Source organism: Falco naumanni, chromosome 10, assembly GCF_017639655.2.
Source record: "Falco naumanni isolate bFalNau1 chromosome 10, bFalNau1.pat, whole genome shotgun sequence".
NCBI classification, from domain to species: Eukaryota; Metazoa; Chordata; class Aves; order Falconiformes; family Falconidae; genus Falco; species Falco naumanni.
Genome location: NC_054063.1, coordinates 17,738,810 through 17,765,965, shown reverse-complemented (window position 1 = coordinate 17,765,965; position 27,156 = coordinate 17,738,810). Strand labels below are relative to the sequence as shown.

At 38.3% G+C, this 27,156-nt stretch overlaps 1 protein-coding gene across 9 annotated transcripts in view; it reads left to right on the top strand.

Moving 5' to 3' along the window:
- SHANK2 (SH3 and multiple ankyrin repeat domains 2) overlaps positions 1-27,156 on the top strand; it is a 354,480-nt gene that overhangs the window by 116,781 nt on the left and 210,543 nt on the right. For all 9 annotated transcript variants that reach the window (XM_040608429.1, XM_040608432.1, XM_040608431.1 and 6 more), the window contains 2 exons: positions 15,743-16,052; positions 20,565-20,734. In XM_040608429.1, the coding sequence (XP_040464363.1) occupies positions 15,743-16,052; positions 20,565-20,734 (480 nt within the window). The remainder of the gene's footprint in view (positions 1-15,742; positions 16,053-20,564; positions 20,735-27,156) is intronic.

Sequence of the window (27,156 nt, the reverse complement as noted above, 5' to 3'; positions counted from 1 at the left end):
TTATGTGATTATGGGGTCTATTTACCACTGCTAATCCAGTCTCTAGACCTTGGGGTTTTTTCTCTTTTTTTCCTTTCTGTGTTTGCAAGTCTTTTCCTTACAGTGCTCCCTGTTAGTGAAGACATGTTTCTTACCTGGCATTAACAGTTGTGTGTTGGGGGGTTTGTTCTGTCACTGACTCTAGGCATCACCTGCAGTAGGTAGGTATTGCAAATGCTGAATATTCATAGATGTAAAGTAGTAAAGTTGTAAAAGCCAAGAAAATTATTATCAGCCACAGAACTTTAATTAGGAGATAGCTGCTCCTCTCCCCCCCACCCCCTTTTTTTTTTTTTTTTTTTCCTGTAAAGGAGAATGGCAGAATGGATAAAGATTAATTGAATGTACAGACAAAGGTTTTCCCAGCCATTATAGTACATAGCAACAATAGCCCTGACAGTTCAGCCCTTTAAGGAACACAGATAAAGGTTAAAATTGGTCGGTAGTGCTTAATTAGTGAGTTTCTAAAATAAAATCCACATTGAGACAGAGTAAGGTGATAACAAGGAGAGAGAATCTGTATTTTGTTTGTGATGCTATTTACCACTATAAATACATATTTTCAGAAAAGGCTATCCATTTATGTCAGTTAATGATCAGAAATTCTCCTATAGTCTCTTCTAAAAAAGCATAACAAACTTTAAATGCTAAACTTCTTGATCACGTAAGCTGAAGAAAAGTACTAAGTCCAAGAAAATCCTGCCCCTTGTTTTAGATAATGGACCAGTGAGGCACTAGTTAAAAAAGAATTTCCTGGTTACTATTTTTGAACTTCATCTATTGTATATATTGAAAATGTTTGAATAATGAAATGGAAGGCTTACTGGATTGTTCTTCTGTTGGAGTTGTGTATGATTCACAGCGATTGCTGTGTACAGTTGTGAAATTTTTCACTTTGCTCCACAGATTCTACTCCCTTGATGGATCAAAGCAGCAAATTGGTTTTTCTCCATTTCTTTTGCTAAGTCTAGGTTGCACTAGAATACAGGGTAGCAGCAGAGGTAGGGGTGAACTGCAGTGCTCTGTACAGCTTTCAGAGTGAAATGCAACTCGTGATTGTGACAGGCTGTGGAGAGCTACCTACCTGGCAGCTTATCTGTCTGTTGTGAACCAGGGCTGCACCCTGTTTGCTCTTCCCAGTTATGTGCTCAGAAAAGTCCATGAACTGTGCTTGTTCAAAGGAATGATGGGGAAGAGGAGAAATACTTCTGAATACCTTTTATACTTTTATATTGTTCTATTCTCATTATTGTACATAGGTCCATTTCTGTTGTTCTGTACTACTCCTCTGTGTTGCATCATTCAAATGTTCCTTGAGTTCTTGACTGAAATTCCGGTCCCGTTAGAGTCCCTAGCAAAAGATGTAGCACCTTTACTGGGACTAGGATTTAAACAGCTGTGTTTTCCATTTATTCATTACTTTAACCTGTAGTATAAGAGGTGCATCTCTTCCAATGTCAAAACTCAGTGGCTCTGTAAATGGTATAGGAGCTTGCTCAGAGTGTTTACTTTTTGTAGTCTTTCCGACATAAATTTAAATCACTAATTAGTCACTCCTGCGTCTTAATTATTTACTGTATTGCTTTTGGCTGCTATATGATTTGATAAATCTTTATGTTAAATTGGTGTCTGGTATTCAGAAACTGAATAAGATTTGAGAAGAGACGCTAGGAATTGCATCTTACTCCCTCATGACACGTGTGAATGAATGCTGCTTTCTTGTTTGTATACTATATGATACACACTTTCCCAAGTCATTCCTAAGCATCTTAAGGCAGTAATCCATTTGCATTTTCTCCACTGAAAATCTCTTTCAGATTATATCTACCCCTATTCACTGGGAATCACCGGAATTTCACTGTATTATCATCCGGTCCTTCCACTTGCATTTATACTTTATTTCTTGACCTCACATGTGTCCTGTCAGTCCCATTTATTTCTCCTCCTTTTCTGCTGATAATTCCTTTGATGTTCCTTGCAGCTTCCCAGCATAAAGGAAAGCATGGTCCTAGCCAGGGGGACTTAGGGTGAGTTATTTCTAAATTTCTTGCCAAATTCTTGATCAGGAAAAATATATTAAGACACTATGGAAAATTTGTTCTTGCAGTGATTCTATGAAAGTTTTTTCCAACTTCATAAATTTCTGGTTATTCTTGTTCTATTTCACCACCTTCCACCAACCACTGGCCAACTAAAGGAGTGGTCTTAGTCTTTCCTGACTTCCACTAGGGACACGGCATGGGTGGTGCAAATAATCTTTGTCTGTGTTTGTCCCTTATTACAGTAGGGGTGTCCTGGGTACCTGGATGTTGTCTGGAAGTAGTGGTTCCTCAGAAGCCAAAGCTGCTGGGGGCTGCTTGCAGGATTGTTGTACCACAAGTTCCCAGTGAAGCTGTCCGGTGTCCACTGGTAAAGCCAAGGGCTGGATCTTTCCTTCATTTTAGGTCTCTATTACACACATTAGTGAGCAAAAAAATGTCCAAGGGTGTGACTGCCAAATAATATCCAGAACACTTCTGTTTTCATAGTAATGTCTTGGATGTCAGCCATGCATTCTCCACTGAATTAATGATTATCATGTAGCTGTATCTGCCACTGCTGCCAGAAACCTAAGAATAAATGATAGTATTTCTGAAACAGTATGTACGTAAGATTACTTTTTGATAATGAGTTTTAAGCTTGCACCTTCTTTTTTCTTTCAATTGATTTTATTTACCTGGTCTGACTTACTAACCTATATAAACAAGAGAGTCCTTTTTTGAATTCTTGTTACATAAAATCTAAACTCAGCTAGCAGTGTAACATCTTAAAACTTTATCTGCAGGAAACATCCCGAAAAAAGCTACACTGGGGGAAAGAAAAAAAAGTTGTCACTCAACTTTTTCAAACATTGTAAAATACAAATGATAATGTTGTGACCAGAAGTAGGCATAGTATTGCTAATATTACCTTAATTATTAATTTACCTCAAAAACTCTTCAGTGAGCAAGCTTTCCTTTCTCAATGGGATTAACCACTGAGAACATTACAAATGCTCCAACACCTACATATTTGTACAAAGATAACCCCGTTACAGCAGATACATTCTTTTTTTATCCTTTCTTACTTATACCAGCATGATTCATTAACAGTTATTTTTGAGATGAAGAAATGTGGGCTACTAATAAAATTTAAAATGCTGTTATTTTAATGAATAAGTCAGCAATGTTGTAGTTTCTTTTTAACACCAAATGTCTAAATGGATCTAAGGATAGTGAGACAATTATCAGCTTAAATTATTGGGTTTTATCTTTTAAAGATCCTACTTAATAACATGACTTTAGATAGAGCTTGCTCTCCTCTATTTAGAAGCAAAGATATTTTGAGGGTTGAATGGTTGCATTGCATATCTACTATCTGTAGCATAAAAGACAACTGGAAATTTGCAGTGAGAGACTCTTTACTCGGGGAACCCAAATGTGCATCATCTCAAAAGTGTAAGTATGACTTGATTGGTGCTCACAGTGCTTAGGTCCATTTTGGAATTGACATGATGAGAATAAGCAAATGAGGAATTCGCGAAGACTGCTTATACTAGGTAAGAGGGAAAAGTGTGCAGAGGATAACATGGGATGCCATAATGATGGTTCTCACTAACTACCCATTTGAGAAGCTACATCTACAATCACATAAATGCTTTTTGCTTTCTAGATTACTATGCAATATGGATATTGCAATTATGCCTCTATGGTGTATGGAGGTCTTAGTGGCTTCTTCTACAATCACAACCCCCAACAGTATTCTCTCCTTAAATTCTTTCACTACTTGCTGATTCATGGGCTTCAGGGAGGCTGCAGAGTCAACAATTTAGTTCTCCTGGGACTTCATTATGGTTCTGTTGATAATACCTCTGACAGAATAAAAATGGGCTCCTTTTGCTGCTCAACTGTAAAATGAAAGCTTAATGTAAGTTTTTGGTCATTAAATACTTCATAAAGTAGCATGCACCTGTGGGAAGCCAACCAGTAGAGTGAAAAGCTTTCACAGTTCTGTAGTTCCTTTGCTGGCAGTTCGAGCCCAACTCTGTCTTCTCAGTAAAATACTCTAATCTTTTCTCAATGAAAATATTACCCTCAAAGTGTAATAAGGTATTAAAAAGATATAATAATGTCATATTAGCTGCTTGATTGTTTCCTCCTCTCTTTATAATTAAACTTCTGCATATGAAGATTGGGTGGTTTTTTCCATTATTGTTAGGTATTTTTGTGTTGCAGCTTCCTATAAATCTTCCTTTTCTACATGAGCTACCTCGTATAGTGTTTTCTTGCCCCAACCCTCCACCTTCTATCCCTATCCTTTTTTCTTCATTGCTAATTCTATGTAACTTTGCCATGATGTGGTATCTGCTAGAAATTATCTCTCTTGATGCACTCTTAAGTGCCATTTATTTCCCATTAGCTCTAGGTGGCAGGAATGTTACCCTTAGAGAACTGGTGGTGGAAGCAGTGAAAGGTAACTGTAGCCATAAGAAGGGAAAACAAGATTGAAAAATGGCAGGGAAGGACACCAAGATTAATGAATTTATAAAAAGGGAGGAGCTGGAGCTAAAAGTAGATACTGTGGATTTGTTTCTTTGCTGTTTTCTTGTATTTCCTGCCTGGGGCTAACTCACACCCGTGCATCAACTTTAACGTCATGGCTTGGTTTCTTTTGTCATTTGCTCTGTAGTAGATCAGGAGTAACTGTAGGTTTGAGAGACACTTGACCTGGTTGTTGGCAATAAAGCTGCCATTTGTAGTAGGTGTACTCCTCCATCCTTATGCACCTTCTGTTATCATTTAGACTTCTGCACAGGTACTGTAAAATGTTGTTGGAGCAGAGTGGATGCATTTCATGTCTGATGTGCTGGGGGAATAGTGCTGAAAGATAAGAAGCCTGTAGAATTGCATCCAACTGACTGACACCTAAAATAGTACAAACAGATTAACCAAGCACCACCACCACCCCCCGTAATTACAGTTGTCTGTATAAATTGTACTAGTATAATGCATGTGTCTCTGGCATACCATTTGACCAGTTCAGCTAGTTATATATTTGTAACTTCTACGAGAGTCCAATCTTTTTTCTTTTTTTTCCCCCATTGAGAGCAATATACACTTTTTAGTTATGAAAATGGTGTTATTCTAAATAAAACTGACATGATCCACCAACACTTTTGGAAGCACAGATGCTTTGTCCCACTATTTACTAAAGAGGTTCACACTTAGATTAAAGCAGTGAAATCAAATCACTGAATAAAGCCTGGAACAACATAATGATTTAAGGAATTCGTTGAGAGCTTTTGGTAGGAGGAAAGTTACACAAAGGCAAAATTAGATTGTTTTCTGTACAACACCAGAACACAGAAACAGCATGCAGTCCAATATTGGCACATTTATTTTCCAAGCATCTTGTATAGTTTCATTTGTCTTTGTTCTCCTCTGCAACATCAGACTGCAACCCACAAATTCATATACTGCGTCCAAGGCCCATCAGCGTCAGACATTAAAAGAAGAATCAGGCATCTTTGTTTGCAGGAGCTACCAGCCATGAATTTCTCCTCTCTCTGAATGACACTTTTTTATTTTTATTTTTTTTTTTAGCATAAACTATGTAGGTTGGGATATGCACAGCCCCCTGATGTTAAATGATATTTTTCTCAACTCAGTGTATACATAATGCAAAGATGGAATTAATTTGTTGTGTAATTCAATGCTTCCGAATGGTGCTGCATCAGGACTAGATTTCCCAGTGTATTATTAGTGGAGAAAATTGCACCATACTTTCACCAGCTTGTTTAAGGAGCATAAGAATTTGTAGTGGGATATAATTATATTTGATTTGTATTTTCTGTCTTACTGTTGGAGGTAAAATAATGCAGCTTCAGGGGTTCACACTTGAATGCTTTCAGTTCAAGCTGATAGTCTGAGCTAAATAGATCTTTCTGTCCAGGTACTGTAGAATTTGCTAATCTTTTGCTTCAGAGACACTTCTGAGTAGCTGGTTACTAATAGTCTGCTGCTGAATAAAGGTGAACAGTCCTGGATGAGTTCTACTTGCTTACAAAAACAGACCTTGAAATCAGTCCAGTTGGTATTTGAAGAAATCAATTAAAACAAGTAGTTTCATACTTTTTCTGCTGCAAATCACCCATTGCCTTTTTTGAAAGGGTTCACAATAACTACTTACTTCTAAAAAGGTGTTCTTTTTCCTTGTCTTCACAACCAGCAGAGAAAACTATTTGTTATCTGGATGCACAAATGTATAGAAGTTAGATACAAATATTTATTGTAGTTATTTGTATTATTCAGTCAGGTTGGCTGTTACTTTCAGCCCAAACATACGTAATGGAAATGAGGGGCTGTGACTGCTCTGGGAGTATAAAACCTTGAGAAACCCTTGTCAGATCTGGCCTTTCCATTCCCCACCTCTGGCTGAGGGAAAATGCTCTGCAGAATAAAACCTACATAAAATACAGGTTTTTATTTGTATAAGTGGCTTTTTTGTTACAGCAGTATACCTGTTAGAATGAAAGTGAGCCATATGTATTTTAGTCAAATAGGCTGCTTTCTTTGACATTGCTGATGGATTTCAATCATTTTTAAAATTCTTTTTCAGCTATTGTAGCTTTCTCTCCTTGCATTTGCTTTCCTCTCCCTTGAAGCTGCTGCAAGACATCTCCCTCATTATTGGCCATTGTTTCCTCCCCACTTCTAGCCTTTCACATGAAATGGGAGGGTTTCATTTGCCCACCTTTTCACCTTCCATTGTTCTGCTTCTATCCACACCCCTGACCCAGATTTCTCATGCAATTGCAGGCTACAAAGCAGCCTCTCTGGGGACAGAGGTTTTATCAGTTCTCAGATAAATTCTAATCTGTGTATCTGTATCACTGCAGTCAAAGCTTCAGATACATTGCCACATTGAGCCTGGGTAATTTTTTTTAGAAAAAAGGGAAACCACGTGATATTCAAGCTCTTTTGGTTCATGATTTCTATACCTATTATCTTCTAACCTATCAAAGACATTTCAGACATCTGTTCTGACATGTAACAAATTTTAAGCAATTCAGCAATTTTTAAATGTAATCTAAGTAGAAGATTCTCTGCTGCTTCTTGTTGTTGTTGCATAAGCATCTGAAAATAAAGCATTAAGGTGAACATGTCTCCCTTCTGCACAAACATGCAGCTCTTTAAATGTTATTCTTGCATTACGGCGGTAATCTTAGTGAAGGCTTATTTAAAATCCTATGTGTATAGCTGGAAAGGGATTGATTTTCATTTCCCATCATTTTAAGCTCATTTATGTGTGGCAACTGGATATTCTTCAACTTTTAAGTTCCTTGAAATGTATCCACAAACACATAGACCTCACCTGCTTAGTTTTTAAAATACTTCTGGTAACGGGAGTTAAGTGTTTTCCGCAGAACTGAAGACCCCAGTAGTGGCCAGTTCACTCTACCACACAAAAAAGAGCCTCTTATTAAGCCACCCACACAGCTGTGGCTTTTGCTGGATATCTGAGAGCTGTCCAACTCCTTGTAGTTGTTTCTTAAGCAAGTTCTGTGAATGTGCTAGGTTCCTCGTGAGAGCAGAGACTGGCCCTTGTCACACAGAGCGAAGTTTGGGGAAGGCAATGTAACAGAAATGCCAGGTGACGGAAGGGGTGTCTGGCACATGGCTATGCAACTTCCACTGCTATTTTTTGTTTTTCTTTCTAATTGATAACTCTTGCCATCTGTTCCTGAGCCATCCCTCTGCTCTCTTTTCCTACACACAGTCTTCTGCCCCCATTCTACCCTTCAAACTTGGACCAACTGCCCGAAGGCTGCTAACAAGAGCTGATTGATACTACCAGTAGCTGGATGGTAAGGAGATGCTAATGGTGATGAGGGAGATACTGATGTTAGGTCAGCTAAGGCTGGGCTCTTTGATCGTCATTTGTATGGGCTCAGATGCTTCTCTGTCAGTGCTGCTTTAACTGCAGGCTCCTGAGCAAACTCCCCAGATTTTTTCAGGAAAAAAAACAACCAACCCGCCCTTTGCTTTATAAAGTAGGTTTAGTTGTTCCCCTGAGGTAGATTCATTCTGGATCTGTCACCACTGCCTCTGTTCCTGATCACCTTCTGGCTTTCTGGAATAAGTAAATAGTCTAGAAGCACTGTACCGAGCTAGGTTGTTGGACTTTCTTTTGTTTGGTGCATTTTTTTTTCCTTTCAGGAGTCTTCTTGTACTTTACAGTCTATATTTTAATCTGTCTTTTCTTGTCTAACTCTCCATTTGGTGGCTTAGCATATGGAAGCCTATTTTACAGTGGAGAGAAATGCATTTATACATGCTAAGAACTGTATTTTTAACAAAAAACCTAGATGTGTATACAAGTTAAAGGGATTTTGCTGGCAAGAACTCTGAAATGGACAAAATGAAAAAAAAAAAATAAAGCATGGCAATTGTAACTGTGTTCTACCATTATCTGAGAAGGCCTTGCTCTTAGAGGTGGGTTGGTGGGACGATTAAGAGTGTGGATTTGGTCAGGTAATTTTTTGCTTTCTCTAAAGGCATTTAAGTGCCTAAAAATAGACCCTCAAGATTATGTAAGTCACTGATTTTCCTTAGATTTCTGATGGGGAGCTATGGACTGAAATATCTATAAAATTTGGGAGCCTAATGTGAGAAATATACAAAAAAATAGTAACCCTAATTAATCTAAGAGCCCATGTTTTGATTTCTGTTTAAGGTGGCCTTTTCTTCTTAGAGCCATCACCATGCAGAGCTCACATACGTTTTCCTGAGCACCTGCCAAAGAAGTAGGGAAAGTAGGGCTTACCTCACCTCTGTTTTTAAGGTTCTTCAGGGTTTTTAAATTATGGTTGCTAATGGCTTGTGGCTTACATTATTGTTGTGTGCTGGCGTAGTCAGATTACTAGGTTTTTGTCCTGAGCTAATAATACAGACTACCATTGTGAGGCAGAAAATCTTTCAGGAAAAGGTGGAAGCTGCTGGAATATTTTCTTTTTTAACTTCCCAACACCACAGATCTTAGGACTTTAGTTAAACAGATTCTAATAAGCTGCTAGTGAAAATTAGAACAAATCAAAAGCCGCAGCTGCAAATAGTTCACTGACATCCTTGATTGTCATATTTTCCAATTGTACAACAGTGTTTATTGCAGTAGGCTCTGCCATGCAGAAATAAATTATTTTTCCTGCATTGGGGAAAAGACAGTTAAATGGAAGAAAATGATCACTCATCAGGTGATCTGTCTGATGGTGTAGATCGGAAAGATTTCCCAGTTTCCATGAAACTCAATACTTTCAAGTGGCTTTAATATTTTTTTTATGTTTTTATAACACTGATTAGAAACCTCTAGATGATGAAATGCTACAACTCTGGCAAGAATCTAATAAAAATACTCCCTGGAATTGATTTTGATTGACTACAGTTGCCTTGTCTGTTTTTATTTTACTGTATATGAACAGACGCGAATGGGTAGAATTGGGTTAACCATTTCCATGCCTAACTGCTGGTTTTAGGTGCTTAGGCTATCATTACTTTGAAATACTGACACCCACATAAAGGAAAATGCAGTCTGAGGATTTGACTCCCAGGTTTCTACACCAGTAAAATGCCCAGGACGTTCTGCTTAGAGAAACACAAGCAAGCTGAGATCCCATCCCTTTGTAGGTAGTTAATGCTTAGAGCCTGTATGTAATTTTCTGTGACTGGTGTTCTGGTTATTAAAGCACAGAACTGAGCATAGGGAGGCAGTGATTTTCTTCTTTTCCCGTGAGCATGACAGGTAATTCTCCTCTTGAATTATACAGGGATCAATCTATGCTCTGTATTGTCAATAAAGTATATTGCCCTACGCTATGTGAAATTAGGATGAACTCCCTAGGAAGCCTGTGCCTGTGGGCATTATGGCAGTGGCAGCGCTTGAGGTTAAGGAGACGCTGTGCAGTGGCACAACCCTTCTGTTATGCAGTTGCTAAAAGTAAGGGTCATGAGCAAGCATTTGCCTAACTTTTCCAAAGGACTCTCTCAACCCTGTCAGTAATCAAAAATTAAGACTTCAGTCTCTTTCCTGAGCATTTCAGGAACCACCACCATAAATCTTGCTTCTGTCTGTCTCCGTTTGGCTGTCAAAGCAAAACAGCTACCAGATACTGAGGTTTTCATCCAGAATTCACAAACCTTCCATACTATTGACTAAGTTTAGTTAGAAAGCTCTATGGAAATGTCAGGAATTATCAATAATTATAGCTCCAAATATAATTAGAGGGATTGAATGAAGAGGTTAGAAAGAGTAACGCACAGAAGCTTATAGCTCAACTTAGTGGCATGGTTGTTCCAGTGTAGCACTTATTGTTCTGGAAACGATATTGATTCTTCTGAGGCGTTAATTAATGTACATATTTATAAGTTTGTGAATAATGGTTCAAAGTTATTCTTTAAAAAGCATTTCATCTTTTCAAAGTTAAGAGGAAAATTCTTCCTGTCAGATAAAGACATTTAATGATACATATGTGCTGTGTCTGACATTTCCTCTGGTGGGGTTTCTACCTGCTAAGAATAGTTGCTTTTAAAAATAAATTGAACTAAAAGGTAAAGTTGTATTAATTTAGAGAAATATTCCCTTCTTTATAAATTAATAACTTTTTAAACACTGGGATGTTAAATTAAGTTTAAACTATTCAATTTATTTATGCTTACTAATTCTATTCAGTGTTACATTGGATATAAGATCATTTTTTCATGCATACAGAGGTTAAATCCGTTGAAGTAATTTATTTTCTGTCTTGAAGCAGTTTTCTCAGTAAGAAAAAGACCTAATTTTCAAAATAGGTGCATTAGCGATCAGCAGAGATGTCTGAAATGGAGTAAATATTTATTAACTTATGTAGTTTATACTATTTGAAGGTAATTTTTAAATGTAGGTTACTTTAAAAAAAAAAAACAAAACCCAAACAGTGAAATTCTTATTATTTGGAATCTAAATATTTTAAATTTAACTATTTAGGCTTAAAATTTTTGTGATTGTTAGCATCTCCCTCTGCTTCCTATTTGCCCATTTCAGTTATTTGCTCATCCTCTGGGAGCATGTTTGCACTGGCTGGCATAGCTATCTATAGAATTATTTTTCAGAATTAGTGCTTTAAAAGCTGCTGTGACTACATCATTTATTTTCTGGCATCTACACTGAATTTAGCGTATTGGCCAGGTAAATTTTTTTTTTTTTTTCCCTGTGCAAAAAAATTTCTGCTTTATTCCAGTGCATTGGAAGGGGAATTAAAAAACAATTGTACTTGTATCTCATTTATTTCAGACTGGAATATAGGCCATGTTTAGATACTCTGTTTACTGGCAGTTTTGTCTTCATTCTTAACGTAGTTATGTGAAGCTTGGTGTTATTTGTACTTTTCCTCAAATATTTTTTTTTTGGAGCATCACAGTAAGCAAGAGAATAAATAGCAAAAAAAAAAAAAAGGCAAGAAAATAAATAGAAAAAAAGCCAATAAACAGAAAAAAGCCTCTGTGCACTGAGTCAGCTGTGGAAGTTTAAAAGCCAAATGCGCTTCTAAAGCAGCTCTCATCTCTGTCAAGGTTTTCCTTTTCCCAGTTGAAGGCTGTGGAGTGCTGTTGCAAAGTACCTTTTCACACCTTGCTCCCCCCTGCCCTTGGCAAATATGAATTTTTGGCCCCCTCGGAGCTCCAGCTGCCTGCATCTCCCTCAGCCCAGCATTCACTGCTGCACAAATGCAGTGCTTGTGGAAGCAAGAGTATCATCTGCAAGGCTGTGGCGGTGGTGTTCACATGACTAATGCTGTGAAAGATAGCAAGATTTTTTTTTTTTTTTTTTGAGCAGCTCCAGTCTATGCACAGTTGGCTCCCAGCTGACAGACAGAATGTGGGGTGGGCTTTGTCACCAGAACGCTGGGTACTGCATGCCCAGCTATGCTTGCAATTACACGGTGCCCAGAAACCTGCTGCTTATGTCAGGGTGCAGGCAGCCTGAACACAGAAATTGGGTAGCTTTATTTTATTTTATTTTTTTATTATTATTTTTTGCCTTTTTCTTCCCATCAAAGGTTATATAATGAGGGGATTGCTGCTAAAGTAAAAAGGGAAAATGAAGTCTTTGTTAAATGCCTTCACAAAGAAAGAAGGTAAGCAATGAAAGCAGAACACTTTGATGTTTCAGACTGGTGTTTTCTTGTGTACATTTAATATGATCGGCTTAGCGACTCTATAATTAATCAATTCCTGCAATTTCTTTTTCAAAATTATTTTATGTTAAACAGTCCATTTAGGCGACTGATTATTAAGGCTGGATGTGACTTTATTCATTTTAGTTTTTTCTCTGAAGAATCAAGTAGTTATAAAAATGTTTTTGTTCCCTAAGAACTGCATTTGAAGACACATAAGGAATTTCCTAGGTTAATTTTGTCAGTGAATGGTGCTGAATTGCCCCTTCAGATTTCTGAAGTGCCAGGAATAGAATTCTGAGAGCAGGAGGAAGGATTAAATGGTACTTTCAGGTATGCCTTTAGGGATGGTAATTTTAAACTTCAGGGGCATGAAATCAGTTCAGACATTTTCATTCATTTTATATCAAGTGTTTTTCCCAAACAAGTTTTGCAACAGTTAAACTTAACAGTTCTGATCATGGTGAAATATTAAGGAAAAAATAGTGTCCAGCAGGGGTTAAAGTGTGAACATTTGCATTTCATCATTTTGTGTTGTAGTTGTTGGGGTTTTTTTATTATTATTGTAAAAGTAATATAAATAATGCTTATAAGAAGCAGCTAAAAAAATATCCACCCACTTACAGTTCGCAGATTGCTGGGGAAAAGAAACAGTTGGGTGGAATATTAATCACTTTAGGCACGGAAATGTTTATTTTTAACTCTTTCTATAAAAATTTGTGTTAGACACACGTCAATTGGTGTAATTAGTTGTCCCCTCTCCTGTTTGTTTTCTGTAGTAAAGGCTGATTTTGCTTGTAGTTCTCTCCTTAGGAATAGGACGTTAATAGCAAAGCAAAAGCTAACTCCTAAACGGTCATGTAAAATCCTTGTAAGGTATGTAAGGGTAAAAGAACTAATTTAATCTGGTACCTGGAGAGTGTGTATACATACACAGTATGTCCTGTTTTTCAGTAGGAATGAATGTGCCAGTTTTGTGTTTTCTAAAATCTGTCTGTATAAATGTGTTCAGCAGTTCCCTGTCCATCCTGTCGCTGTGCCTGAGCACCATGCCCCTTGTGCTTCCTCCCCCTGCTGCCAGAAGGTATCCCACCAGCCTCTCAAAAGTTAATAGTGAACACCCCCAAAATGTTGGCAATATTTAGGTTTATCAATCTGTGGCTGGAAGGCTCGGCAGTCTGCTTGGAGTGTTACCTGTGTAAGTTAATGAGAGATTACAATTGAAGGAACAAATCCAGTTTTTACTCAAGTCCAAGACAAACTTTGGTGACCCTAAGGGAACAGTGTTAGATCTTCAGGTAGCAAACCTGTACATGCGAAACATTCCCTATACCTAGTTTTGTGTGCCTTCTCCTTTTCTGAAATTATTACAGTAGCTCTTCTGCTTCATTGTATCTGGGAAAGATCCCTGTCTTCAATGAAACAATTTCTAGAGTTGTATTTCGAATGTCAAAAATACAGGAATGCACAAACGGCATGTCTGTGTCACAGACATCAATCTAGAGGATCTGTATATGTCAATTTTGGAAATAAGTGCTGCGAGTTTTCTTTAAGTTGGTACTAACTGGGGCTTTCACTGTAACATTTGCAGCTCCGAGGTGCTTTCAGTTACACACTCTGCTGCTTTGAAGCATTAACAACATAGGAAATACGAAACACGAATATTCTGAAAATTACACAGGGTTTCTGATGGTTTCTAGCATGAATATTGGACTTCTATGCTTTATCCCCTTTAATAGCTTTTAGAGAGTACTTCCCTTATTTCAGCCTCGTTTCAAATGAAATATTATGGAAATAAATTTAAAGCCCTTTCCCTCTACACACCCTGTTCTCTTGTTTGATTGTTCTGATGCTGTTGAGCTATTTACCAGAGAAAGTTTTAGCTCGTTAGAAATATGAAGGAAGTTATTCTAAAATAATTCAGAATTGCAGTTAATCATAACTGATTCTGGTGAAAAATTATATAAACCCTTCTTTTACTTGCAGTTCCATCTTTATTTTATGTTATAAATATGCTTTCAGTTTTGCTCTGAAACCTTAAATTTGGTGTGTTCTCTGAATTAAAGGCTGTATTTCAAGGCAGGACAGATTGATTCCTATGTATATTCATATTTATGTGAATTTATTTACTTGCACAGTATGACAGACATTCTTATTCTGTTTTTGTGTGTTTTTGAAGGGTATTGAATGCATAGGCATTTCTGGCACTTTATAAATGGCACTTACTGACACTTTAGACATGTAGGATGATATTTTGTGGGGTTTCTTTCCCAATTGAAATACAATTTTGTGAAAATTACAATAGCTCAGTAAAGTCCTCAGAATAATGCCTGGCTGCCTTTTGTTAGTTATACGACTGCAACTTCTCAAATGTAAATATGTGTGCTTTGGATCAAATCCTGTGGCCCCACGGGTGCCACTGCAATAAATCAATGAGAGTAGTTGCATGAATGGGGACGGAGGCAAGCGTGAGTTTTCAGGGTCAGATCCTTTATTACCTTATTATATGGGTAGGAAATGCTGTCGCATCTACTGATAGCTGGGTGCCTTTTAGTAGGAAATTTGCCTTTGAAGTTGCACTTGGAACTGACCCATTACAGTGAGAGAAGGAGATCTGGAAAATGTAGTGTCTGCTTGTACAAATTCTCGTATGACTGTAGCATTGTACCAATAGCACTGAAAGGATGGGCCCTGTTGTTTGTGTTAGATCTTTATTGCCCTTGCTTTTGTTTTCTGTTACGACTATTTCATTAGCTAGTGTATTGCACCTTTGGATGCAGTCATGTTCTCTTTGGGACACAGCACATGATAGAGTGAGTGTATTACCCTCGGGTAATATGTTCTATATACATGTTCTAAATAGTAATAGATGCAGTAGAAATGCCTAGATTAGAAAGAGGGGAATACCTAGGGACTAGAGTAATGTAAGAGTTCTGCCAGGAGAAAAGTCTATGTCCTCAATTTTTAACCTGGAAGACAGGGATAAGGTGACTGTTAACACTACAGATTTCAGGTTAGGCCTCAACCTGCAACGGCACAGAATTCTCCTAGGTTGGGTGCCAATGGGAGAAGGAAGTTAGAAGTTCACACATCAAAACTTCTGCCTATCAGCCCTGTTCTGTGACTTTCTGATTGAATATGACAGCATAGGACAAATATGAACTTTTTGAGAGTCAAACTTGGCAATAATGAGGTGTTTCCCATTTCCTAGGCCATAGTTGAGACTGTTCAGTAGACTCACACCACTGGTACTGCCTAACTGTTTATTAAAGCCAGTAAACAAGTTAAGGTTGCTTAGTTGTTTTCCATTTTAATGATTTTCTTAAAGATGATGAATTCTGTTAGCTATGCAAGCAAGGTAGTGTTTTTGTCTCCACAGAAGAAACAATGCCATATGTTGCTAAATCTTTTTATGGGGTGGTAAACAGATATGGATGATGAAATCATCTGAGGTTACTCTGGATGTCTGTCTTTACACAGTGCCCTTTAGAGAGGCTCCCACCTATTCAAACAGAAGGCGGAGACCCCCAAGCACCTTAGCAGCACCTCGGATCTTGCTTCGTTCCAACAGCGACAACAATCTGAACATCAACAACCTCCCTGAGTGGTCAGCCTCCTCTTCTGCTTCTTCACACCGCAGCCTTTCACCTCATCTACTTCAACAGATGCAGAATAATCCTAATGGAACTGTAAAAACTGTGGGGAGTTACACGCCATCCTCTCGGAGCCGGTCACCGTCCCTGAACAGGCTGGGAGAGGATGCCAAACGGCAGCAGCACAGGCACATCAGGTGACTTTTTGACTATTTGCACAGCATGAAATATCCCTGTTGTTATCATGCTGGACTTCCGTGTTCTTTTATGTTATTTATATGCCTCTTTTGCACTCTATATAATATATAGGTAATACAGTCTCAGCACAGTGGAATATGTCCAAGTGTGAATATTTTAATTGGAAGCTCCAGCTGAAGCCAGCTGTTTCCTCACAGAGCTCCAGCAGCCATGCAGACTTTAAAGTCCAGCAAAGCAGTGACTTATCACTGAGTTTGCACCTCCGAATTAGGGTGCTAATTCTCAAGATCTTTTAATAGTTGAAATAGTGATTGTATTTAACAGCAAAGTAAAATGTTTCTATGATGCTTGGTCCCTTCATGAAAATATTGGTCATGCCTGAAACTTGTGTTGGAGCTGCTCAAGGGTGATGAATCGGAGACTGTGTTAAGTTCTCTGGTCTGTAGATGTGAGCTGAACCAAAGAGTAAAATGGAGGGAATAACGGGGCGTGGGCGGGGGGTGGTGGTGGTGGAGAGGAATAAGTGGGGCTGTATAAGAGGCTGGCCTAGAGCAAAGAGGGCATCTTGAGATGGTGGTGATAGCTGGCATGGGTTTCTTTCATGATGATCTTTGCTGTGTGGTTGTTCTTTCCCTATGACTTTGCTGCTCTTTCTTTCCTCTTGAATTACAAATGTGATTTAGCATGCACTCTGTGCAAATGGCCTGCAGCCATGTCCCACTGGAGAGCAAATCCTGACTAATTAGGGTGAGGTAGTTATTGTAAGTAATACAATAAAACAGAGGATTGTGCCTGGGTTTTGATCATAAATGGGGGCTTCAGCTTTGTGAAGCCACTGCCCTGTGAATAGGCAATTGCAGCTTCACTTTGAGGAAGACTCGGGAACTGCACACACATTACAAGTGTGCAAGTGGTGGGGCTGCACCAGGACAAGGGGTTAATGTGCAGGGCTGCAAAGATGAAGGCAGGCACAGCTGAGTACAGATGGAGAGAATTAGAACTTCATTGTTTCAACCAAAAGCATTTAATTCAGTGGTCATTTAAAGTATCAGGCTTTGTCTGTCCTGTTTCCTGATGTCAAAAAACATCCACTGTTCAGAGTAGAAAAGGACATGAGTATTGTTAAGAAATGCAGCTGTTGGTTTCTCTGTGCCATTTGTAAATGGATCTTAACTTGAGTCTTCAAGTCAGTGAAACAAAATGTCATGTAGTTGAAGCTGTCACCTGTTACCTTGCACATTTTCTTCTCCTTGGCTGTAGGTACCCAAATGACAAGCACTATTTGTGGTAGTGACAATTCTGCTGGAGAGTGGGAATACAGTGCATTGTAAAAAAAGTTGTCTGAAATGTAAGAATGACCGGAAGGAACAGGATGCAAAATTGTTGTGCCAGTGGTGTCATGCAGTAGAGAAAGCTCATCTTACATTGTTGTGTATTACAATAATGCCAAAAACTCATTTGGTTTTAATTTGGGTGACCCTTTCTCACAGAGACCCATATCAGCTTAAAAACAGTCTGTAATAAGGCTTTGCTGAGGTGGCTGTGAGGTGTGTTGCAGAGAATGAGACCTCGTATTCCACTGGAATAGTGGTGATGCCACCCGAGCGGGAAGTTTTACCTTGGAGTCAATGGCTATGTTAGCTGGAAGGGTTAAAAAGCATCTTTTCATCAATATTTCTGGGATACACATTTACAAATTTTTGAAGTGGAAACAATCTGGGTGTGGGCACAATTAAATAGTATTTTTTTAATAAGCAAACATTTATTTATGTTGACTTTATTCAGCCACTTTCTTCTTCCTTTTCTGAAAGGACATGATTTTGAAAACTAGCACAAATGACAGTGGAAACCAATGTAATGCCTGAATTTTTGTGGAACTAAAATTTTGGCCTTTCTCTTAGCACATCAGTATCACAGCTGCTTAAACTGCTACCTGGCTGCAGAATTTCATCTGTATCATCAAGACTTGTTTCAGAGATGTCCAGACTATGTGCAAGTACTGAGAAGTGAGCTGGAGGCTCTCTAAAGACAACTAAAAGGATTTTATGTATCATTTTTCCTGCAAGCAATGCCTTTTCTTGCCATAGGCCCATTTTGCCATCATGAATGGCACCTTACATGACACTTTCCTCACAGATTTTGTTTAACTGTGTGACCACCTACTTACTGTCAGCTAAATGTGGGAATTGTTGCTGTCTCTGCTTATTATTTGCAAATAATACATTCACCATGGAGCTGTTGCTCCCCTTAGATTAAAAAGCCCTTTTTGACGTAGGAGTAGATTGGGTTCTGGAGCAGAAGCAGCCGGAAGGGGTAGGTTAATGGAGAAGGTTAGAGCGTGGCAAAGGGTTAATGAGGTTTGTGAGCTTTGTGTTGTGGAAAGGGACTAGAATGTGATGCTGGAGGGTGTACATGTGATCTTTTACAGCCTGTGTGGCTCAAGTGTTTATCTTCTGAAGTGTTTATCTTCTTGTGAAGCTACTGCTTTTCATACCAAACTGGTTTGGAGGGGGAGGCTGGGGGAGGCAGGGGAACTGGCACCCTTGCTGTGGAATTTGTCCCGTGGTGATTAGTGAAAGGAGATGCCAGCACAGCCTCAGTCAGGGCTGAGCCATCCAGGATGGCCACCACCTTCTGGGTGAGAGGGAAACATGTCAACACATCTTCTGAAATCTCCGCATCCTCCTCCTGCTCTGTCATGGCATGGTATTTGCTGGCTGGGAGCCCAAGCTGGGGACAAGGAGGGAGAGGAAAGTTCTTTTTTTAAGTCATCTATCCTGTGTTGCAGCCCTGATTTCCATTAGTAAGTCTGTCTCTTGAGAAACGATGCATTCAGTGCAAAGGTTAAATGTGCCATTTCCCCCTCCTCTTGCAGCGAGAGAAAAACTGAATGTATTTCTCTGATAGCAGTTAAAGAGGATGCTGGGACATAACATTGTGAATAGCTTCTACCAGACTAAGCAGAAAATACAGCTTGATCCAAGTGGAAATCGGATGTGTAGCAACAGTTTACAGATCTGGATTTTTTTATGGTGATGACTGTTTCTTTGCTTAAAATAAAAAAGGAATGGAGCAAAAGAACAGAAACCCAAACGTCATCTTTTCCTGTCTTCCATTAAACAACTGTGAGAGTTGGCTGAGGTTTCTGATACAAACTCCATCACAGACATGCAACCAGAGCTCACTTTTAAACCATTAAGTATGGCTTATCTTTATTACCACCTGCTCACAGTAATAGAAGAACAGGACAACAAAGTGAAAGGGGATGCTATTCTAAATGGTAAAGAAGTGACTGCAGGAAAATGGAAGTGTTCATGATGTAGAAGATCCACTATGTTTGTTTTTTTACCAGACAGCTTCTTCTTCACCTACATTGAGAGCCTTATCAACTCCTATTTTGGCAGGAGATTGATTTAAAAAAAACAGGGAAAAGAAACAGTAAACTCTGGCCCTCGTATTTCGTTTTGCTTATAGCACTTCGAGATCGTTTCTTTCTTCTTCCAAGGAAATAAGTGGAGTGTTACAATGCTAGTTCACCATTAAATCATATTTTCTTTGGTATCTGGTACCCTATCTTTTTTCTATAAATCTTCATGAATATTCTTCTTTCTCATGATTGTTTACGGTTTCTAGACTTTCTGTGCAAGACCTCAAGTTTTAATGCTGTTTGTTTTGTTTTTTGTTTTAAAGCTGAATAGTAGTGTGTTGCAAGTTTGTTGTAATATCTTCTGTAGGTTTTCCACCCTCTTTATTTTTCACTTCTTCCTCTTTTTGTATATTTTTGACAGTTCACTCATTGTTCCGCAGGCTTAGTAATGATCTTAATGCATTGTTCACTGGCTTTCAATAATTTGTTTCTTTATACACCATGAGTAGATTGAGTGTTGTTTGATGACCTATGGCTTATCTGGGCATACCATGCTGAAGTCATTGGAAGAGCTACTGATTGCCATCAGTAAGAAATGATCTTTCGAAGAATATGTTAGCTGTAAGAGCCACGCGTTGTGCAGATCTAAAATTTAGCTTCAGGCCTTGGAGTGGTGAAGTAACCTGATTATTCAGTCCATTCAGTTAATATTTCAGTTGTCTTGATTGTTCAGTTAATGTTACAATATTACAGAGTTATCCATTCCCAACAATAATTGTAAATACTGACATCTTGAAGTCTCTGACAAATTGTGATGCTTGTAATATATGATTTGCATATAATTTTAAACTTCGTCAAGGTCTGTGAACAGGCAAAGAAAACTAAAAACTTTAGTGTCATGTGTTTCCTTTTCTAGGCTATCATGATCATGTGAATATTGATCATGTTTCATATTGCAAGATTTCAACCATTAAAAGCATGTGTTTAGGCTGAAAAATGTGTATTTTTTCTGCAGAGTTACATGTTTTAGTGGAAGGCAATTATGCTATTCACTGCTTAATTTAATCCTGCTAATGTGATGGTAAATGATTTATTTTGCTCATTTTAAATAAACCATTAATATTTTTTTAATTTCAATTTCCAGTGCCATTTACAATCCTAGTGCCAACAAGGATACTCTGTCTGCCTTGGATTATCAGGGTCCAAAACGCAAGCTTTACAGTGCTGTACCTGGAAGACTTTTTATTGTCGTAAAGCCATATCAACCTCAAGGGGAAGGGGAAATTCATCTGCACAAAGGAGATAGAGTCAAAGGTATGTAATCAATTTTGAATAAACATTTTCTCCTACTAGATGGAAATCTTATTTTAAAATTCCCTTCTATTTTAAGGGTGGAAGAAAAGTTCAGTAGAAGTGCTTTTATTCATTTGTTTCTTTACAGGGTTATTTTGCTCCTAGATCTATTTTATAACCAATGCATATTTAGCTACTGTTTTAACTGCAAGCGACTTCAAAGTACTACTGAAATTCAGAAATATGTGCAGTAATAGCAGCATTGTCTTTTACACAGAGCACGTAATTTCCTTCTGTAGTCATTATAGGAAGACAACTCCAGGGCTTTAAAAGGTTGTAAACATGTCAGCTATCTAAGCAGCTCAGGAAGGAAACAGAGATAAGGTCAAGTCTGTTTCAAACCCTTTCCTCAAGGAGCAATTTATTGGTTAAGTAGAACAAGCCCCCTCCTGAGAGTTAGTATAAGTAGGTAGGTATAACCTACTGTAAATATTTTGGGGAGGAAGTGTGGTGGTGCATGTATAATTTCTGTCCTCCAGTGCGCTTCTCAACTATGTTAAAATCAAGGCCAAACTTTTTGTTATTATTTTGAAGACAGTAAGTACATCCAGGTACAGCTGAGAAAGTGGGCAATGTGGTTTACAGGATTGACCTTCCGAAAGGTGCATTGTTACGCAGTTTCAGCTGTGGTTTTGCCCATCCAGGTAAAACTGGTCATGGAATAAAAAGATCTTCTGCTCAATCCATACAAACCAAATACCAGTTATGGAAATCAAATAAAAGGGAATAAATTCACTATCCTAAATAAAAGTGTTAAGGAGTTGAAAATTTCTTTGCAACTGAAACTACTTATCTTACAAAGGAAAACTTCAAACGTCTCCTCCCTTGAGCCTGCGAAGAATAGTTGGAAAGAAAGGGGGAGCCATTAGAAGGTATTTTTGTATTTTTATTTTTGGATGTGGCTGATGAAGCGTTTGTGGGTTTAGTAATTTTTGTTAACTCAAAACTTCAGAAGGTGTAGGGCAGAAATCTGAAGAATGCTGCACTGAAAGATAAAATATATGCAAGATTTCATTATAAATGCAAGGATGAAGGAGGAAGGTTAAACTTAGGAGAGCTGATGATGTCTGTAGGGCTGAAAGGATAATTTTGCAGCTCTGGGAGATTGTGCCCTTATCAGGTAGGAAGCAATGATTTTGAGCAAAACACAATTGCGCACAAGAACTTTTGGAAGAGCCCATATAAACACTTCATAAAACAATATAAAAGTTCCCAATTAATAGAAGTTATCTAGGCTAGACTAAAATTAATGGAAGGCAGGGAAAGATATGGTATTATAGAATTTCTTGGGAATGCCAAATATCAAATAAAATTCAAGTAATAAAAACCTGAAGTCATGTTGTGTTCAGGTGACTTACTGGACTTAAAGATGTTGCAATGTTTTTGTTTATGTAGAGGATCTAACAGCAACATAGGTTCTTGTCACCAGCATAAAACAATACAGACTCCAGGCAGTTCTGGAGAAAGACAAGACAGAAAATGTGTTGCCTGGCAAAAGTAGAAACAGTGCAACAGGTTGCTTGGGATGCTCAATTTTGTAGAGGCATTTGTTATCAGACTGGTTGTTTACATTAGAATTTGAGACTATTATATACAAAAATAACCTAAGAATAAGATACTTAATTTTCAATGAAGAGTTTAATATGTCTAAAACATTAGTTCAGGAGCCCTTGGTTCTAAGTTATTATGGCAGACTGTAAAACAATACAAGAAGAAATTAGTCCAATTTTTGAAGTCTTCTTACAGTAGTATGATCTAAACTTGAGACCAATGATTTTTGTGGGCGACACTAACTGATGAATGTCAGAATGCTGAAATAAAAAATGAGATTGTGTCTGGTCTGTGAGTTTTGAATCTCTCTTTATGGGGAAAATGTATGTTTCCTGAAACTGGCTATAAATTAATTATTACTGTTAGAAAAAGGGGGATATGCCCATCCAACATCAAATCATCCCTTCAGGGATTATCTTTTCAGCTTCAAGTATATGATTTACACATAGAATTAAAGTCTGGAAGAGGTCTAGCATTTGCAGGCACACTTATTTTAGAGCATTTTATAGAACTTTGATGCAGTAGTCTAGTGAGATTTCTGTACGTGTCAGTTTTCTTTTAGAAAAAGTTTGGAAACAGAAAAAAGTGTACATCGGAATTGTCAGTGTTACTGCTTAGGATGAAATCTTGTGAAGCGTAATTTAAGGCTGTTTGCACAGCAAGGCTGGAACACCATATGACAGACTCCCATTGCTAATCAAAGGAAAAGCTTCCAGAACAAGATCAAATCCTATTTTGTGTTACCATGTCAATGGTTCCTCAGTTGTCATAAAAAATACATCAAAATGAACACAACAAGACCATATAGAGAACAAAGAGCCCAGGTATAAAGACAGTGATGCTTTAGAAAGGTCTTAGTTGTGTGATAGCATTGAGGAAGCCATTCAAATTTAGCATATGTGACAAAAAATCCAGGTTCAATTAAATGTGGATTCGCGTCCCTGTTCCAGTCAAAATGTAATTATTTATAGAGAATAAAAAAAATTACTCCAGTGTGGGAGATCGATAGGCTCCCTCTCCATCATCCAAAAGCACAGGCAGTAGAGCTTTTACAGTCCTCAGCACTTCTTGCGTGCTGTGCGAGTGTGAGAACCTCTGGCTGTAAGGAGGTCCTGCTTTTTTTCTAAGCAGAAATTCCACTTGGTACTGGATATATTTTCTGTCTTCTAGAGACTTGCTTAGCAAGACCATGATCCAGTCAGCACTGAGGTTTTGATTTTCTGGGGGTACACATTCCTGCTCGGGGTTTAGTGACTCACTGTGTGGAGGAAGTGAAAGAACATTAAATCCTGTGTAATTCAGGTTTTCCTCACTTTGGAAAAACCTTAGCCTCACAATTACAACAAAAAAGCTTTGTCTTAGTCCCTCTCCTTTACCAACTTGGTAGCTGCACTGTTCTGTATAAAACACTGAGGCTGATGTACTGGCTTCTTGGATTGTTTTGAGGGATTCAAACGTGGATTGGTGTTTGGCACAGCATTCTGACCTGTGTCAGTCTGACCCTGGGGAGATGTTCATCACAAGTACATCCCATGAGACTAATCACAGTAAAGATGTAGCAAGGCATTCATTACAGGGATAAAAACCCAGAGCAACATATTAGAGAAACGGATTAGTTGGGAAATGTTTTTATGGATTTTCTTTTTTCACTTGGTAGAATTAGAAGGGTCACGGAGAGGGATGAATTCCTAAACTCTTGATGAAAAGTACTTTCATCAGATGAAGATGAGGCAGATTTTTCTTTTCTTTTCTAAAACCGCTATGTGCATGAGTGACAATAGTTTGCAGTATACAATACAAGGAAACTGCTCAGAGAAAGCTGTGAATGGACAAGGTCCGAAGAAAATGTAAACTAAAGAAAATGTTCATGTATTAATAATAAATTACGTAGCCTGTACCAAAATATCTGCTTTATTTTTAGTTGTTAGTCATACATACTGACATCATTTGTGTGTCTGCCACTCATGAGAGAAGGGCCATGGGTGTTGTAAAAATTAATCTGATAGCTTTATTTGTACAAGAACAACCCTAATCTTTTGTTTTCACATAAATGAAGAAGACCTAGCATCATTCTTCACCAAAACACTTGAATGTATTTTGTTTCTTTCTTCATTTTGTATCTAAAAGTCCATAGCAATAAATCTGCCACAATCCAAACACACACGTGTATATAAAGTATCTGTAAAACGTATTTTAATCAGCGTTTGTGTTGCTAAATTTAGTTCTTAAACTGAGAATCAAGTGGCCTCTTTTATGTCAAAACTCAGATGTATGAAGAAGAATGCAGTGCTCCAAAGTTCTTTGTGAGCAGAGAACTAGCAGTTTTCTTTGTCATGAAGATAAAGCAATACAGAAGTATCTGTGCATCCTTGAGAGGGTTACCTGTGATTCAGATCTGTACTAACATACCTTGTTGGAAGGGTAACCAATATACGTTCCAGGTACCAATCAACATGGCACAGACCATCTCCAGTCACTGAGAAACAAAACAATCAAAAATATTTTCAGAATCTGTTATATTAAAACATCCCTGAAATGCATATGAGTTATCCCTCACTACCTAGGAAGAAAAAAACCCACATGGTTGCCTGATTCGAATACTTTGAGAACTTTTGAAGTCTCACTGAGCTCACATTTTGTTTTTCTTGTCTTTCTGTGTGGTTTTATTACACCATTTCCATTTGCCATCTGATTTCTAGTTATTTCTTCCATTTTTCATGTCCCAGGTCGTAGTATAGTTTATCCATGAGTGGCTTCCGACTGTAAATTTTTACTTTCCTCTCTTATTTTTGTTGCCTGCCTTGATATTACTACCTCCTCTCTTTCACCTGGAGGGGAAACAGAATATAGGGCTAGTTCTGGAAAATACTCGGTTTCTTTAACTCTTACCGTGATTAAACACACTTTCTAGTGCTTAGTATCTGGAAAAAAGGGGAGACATTTCAGTATCTCAAATATGCTCCAACAGACTTTTTCACGAACCTTCTGAGATGCCTCCTGTGCAGGCACAGCCTGCACATCTGAGAAGAGTTTACCACAAGCAAGGTCTGTTCTCAGCTACATTTTCTGGGCTCAGAGAAACGGTAGTAATTCAGTACTAGAGATTCAAGCATCTGTTCTGGGCGGAAAGTCGGTGGTTCTCAGCATTAGAAAGATTGACCCTTGCAACAGTACTTCTATGTCAGTGTGATCTCAGCCAGTAGGGCAATCCAAATATATCGCTAACATTTTCATTTCTTGTGAAATCTACTTGTAAGTCATTTTGAAAAAGAAAGATTATTAAACCCCTGCTGTGCTTGAAGATATTGCCAACAGACAGTGCTTGTGGGCAGAAGGAAAGTTGGTCTCTCGGGTTTTTGCGCTTGTTAGATTAGTAAATAAAATACTGGAAGGGGAAGAGCCTCAGAAATACTGTTTTGTTTCTTCAGGAGCATTTTGTACCTTTTGTATATAAGAATGGCAGCAAAATGTAACCTAACAGGTTGGCATAAGCATTGTTTTGCTACTCTTTTATATGCAGGATTAAATTAATGTGAAATGGAATGTTAATCTTACACAGAATCATTGGTCTACTTTGCTTCCAAAGTGTCTCCTGACTTGACTGGTTTGATTTAAATTCCTGACATAAGCAATTATGAATCATCACAGATAATAACCTAACTCATTTCTTCAAGTTCCTTGTATTTGAAGAGCAGGAGAGAGTTGTGCTATTAACTGATAGAGTGTTGTAACAAAGACATGGCCTTGCTCCTGCTCCAGCAGGAGAGCTTGCTTTGCTGTTGAGGCTGCGAGAAAGTAATTAGGATGTAAGAGCATCCGCGAATCCCTTGTGTCTTTGCTCTTGACTACTTAAAAGCAGCCTTCCTTCAGTAGTCAATAACCGGCCCACAATATTCAGGAGACAGGGAATACCAGAAGACCAAGAGGAGCTGTGAATGGCATATGAGCACAGGAGCATAGTCTGACACCATAGTACAGGGTCAAGGTCGAAGTTGGTTTGGGACCTCTTCTCAAGATTAATACTCTCTACTCTGCATTCCCTTGACCTGTTGTTTGGCCATCGCTGCAGAGGAGAGAAAACTTGACTCTGTCCACACCTTCCTCAACAGTGATGGTGATCAACATTACAAATGGATGGATTTTTCCAGTGCTTGGTTTGAATTTGTGTCCCAAATTGAACAGCACAGCTTATTCGGTTCTATTTCAATTGAGCCATATTTCCCTCAGAGGTAAAGTTTTATGTGCAGATTATTGTATTTGTAGATTTTGATATAGTGACTGATTGCTCTGTTAATAGTCATTGTCATCTTCTCATCCCAAGGTCCTTTTCCTGAACATTGCTTGTTTGCACTGTTTCTTTCTTGAGAAAGTAGAGGTGATAAAAGATGAAAAGCTGTTTTAAGTCAGGATCTAGCCTGACACTGAATGTAGCCACGGTGGTTTGGGCTGATGCCATGTACCCAAAACCTGAATGTGAAGCTCCTTTAGTCTTACCATCTGCTTGCATCTGGGTGGCCATAGAGACTGATGGGACACAAGCAGGAGATGTGCAGTAAGCTCAGGTTATGACAGTTAGGAGAAGTCAGACAATTAAATACTGAATTACAGGTAGGTAAGGGGGCTTTTCAGCTAAACCAGCAGAGTCACTTGGATTACAGAAAGGTAGACTCCTGGAAGCAACAGCTGGGTCACACTTTTGTTTTGGAGTCAAAATTGAAAGTTAAATGTAAGTTTAAAAGTGAGGAATATTTTCTGTCCATGTTATTTCCCTAATTTGGTTTCTTTGTGAGGTCCCGTAGCCCACGATAAGAACTGCTGAATTTGCTTCTCTA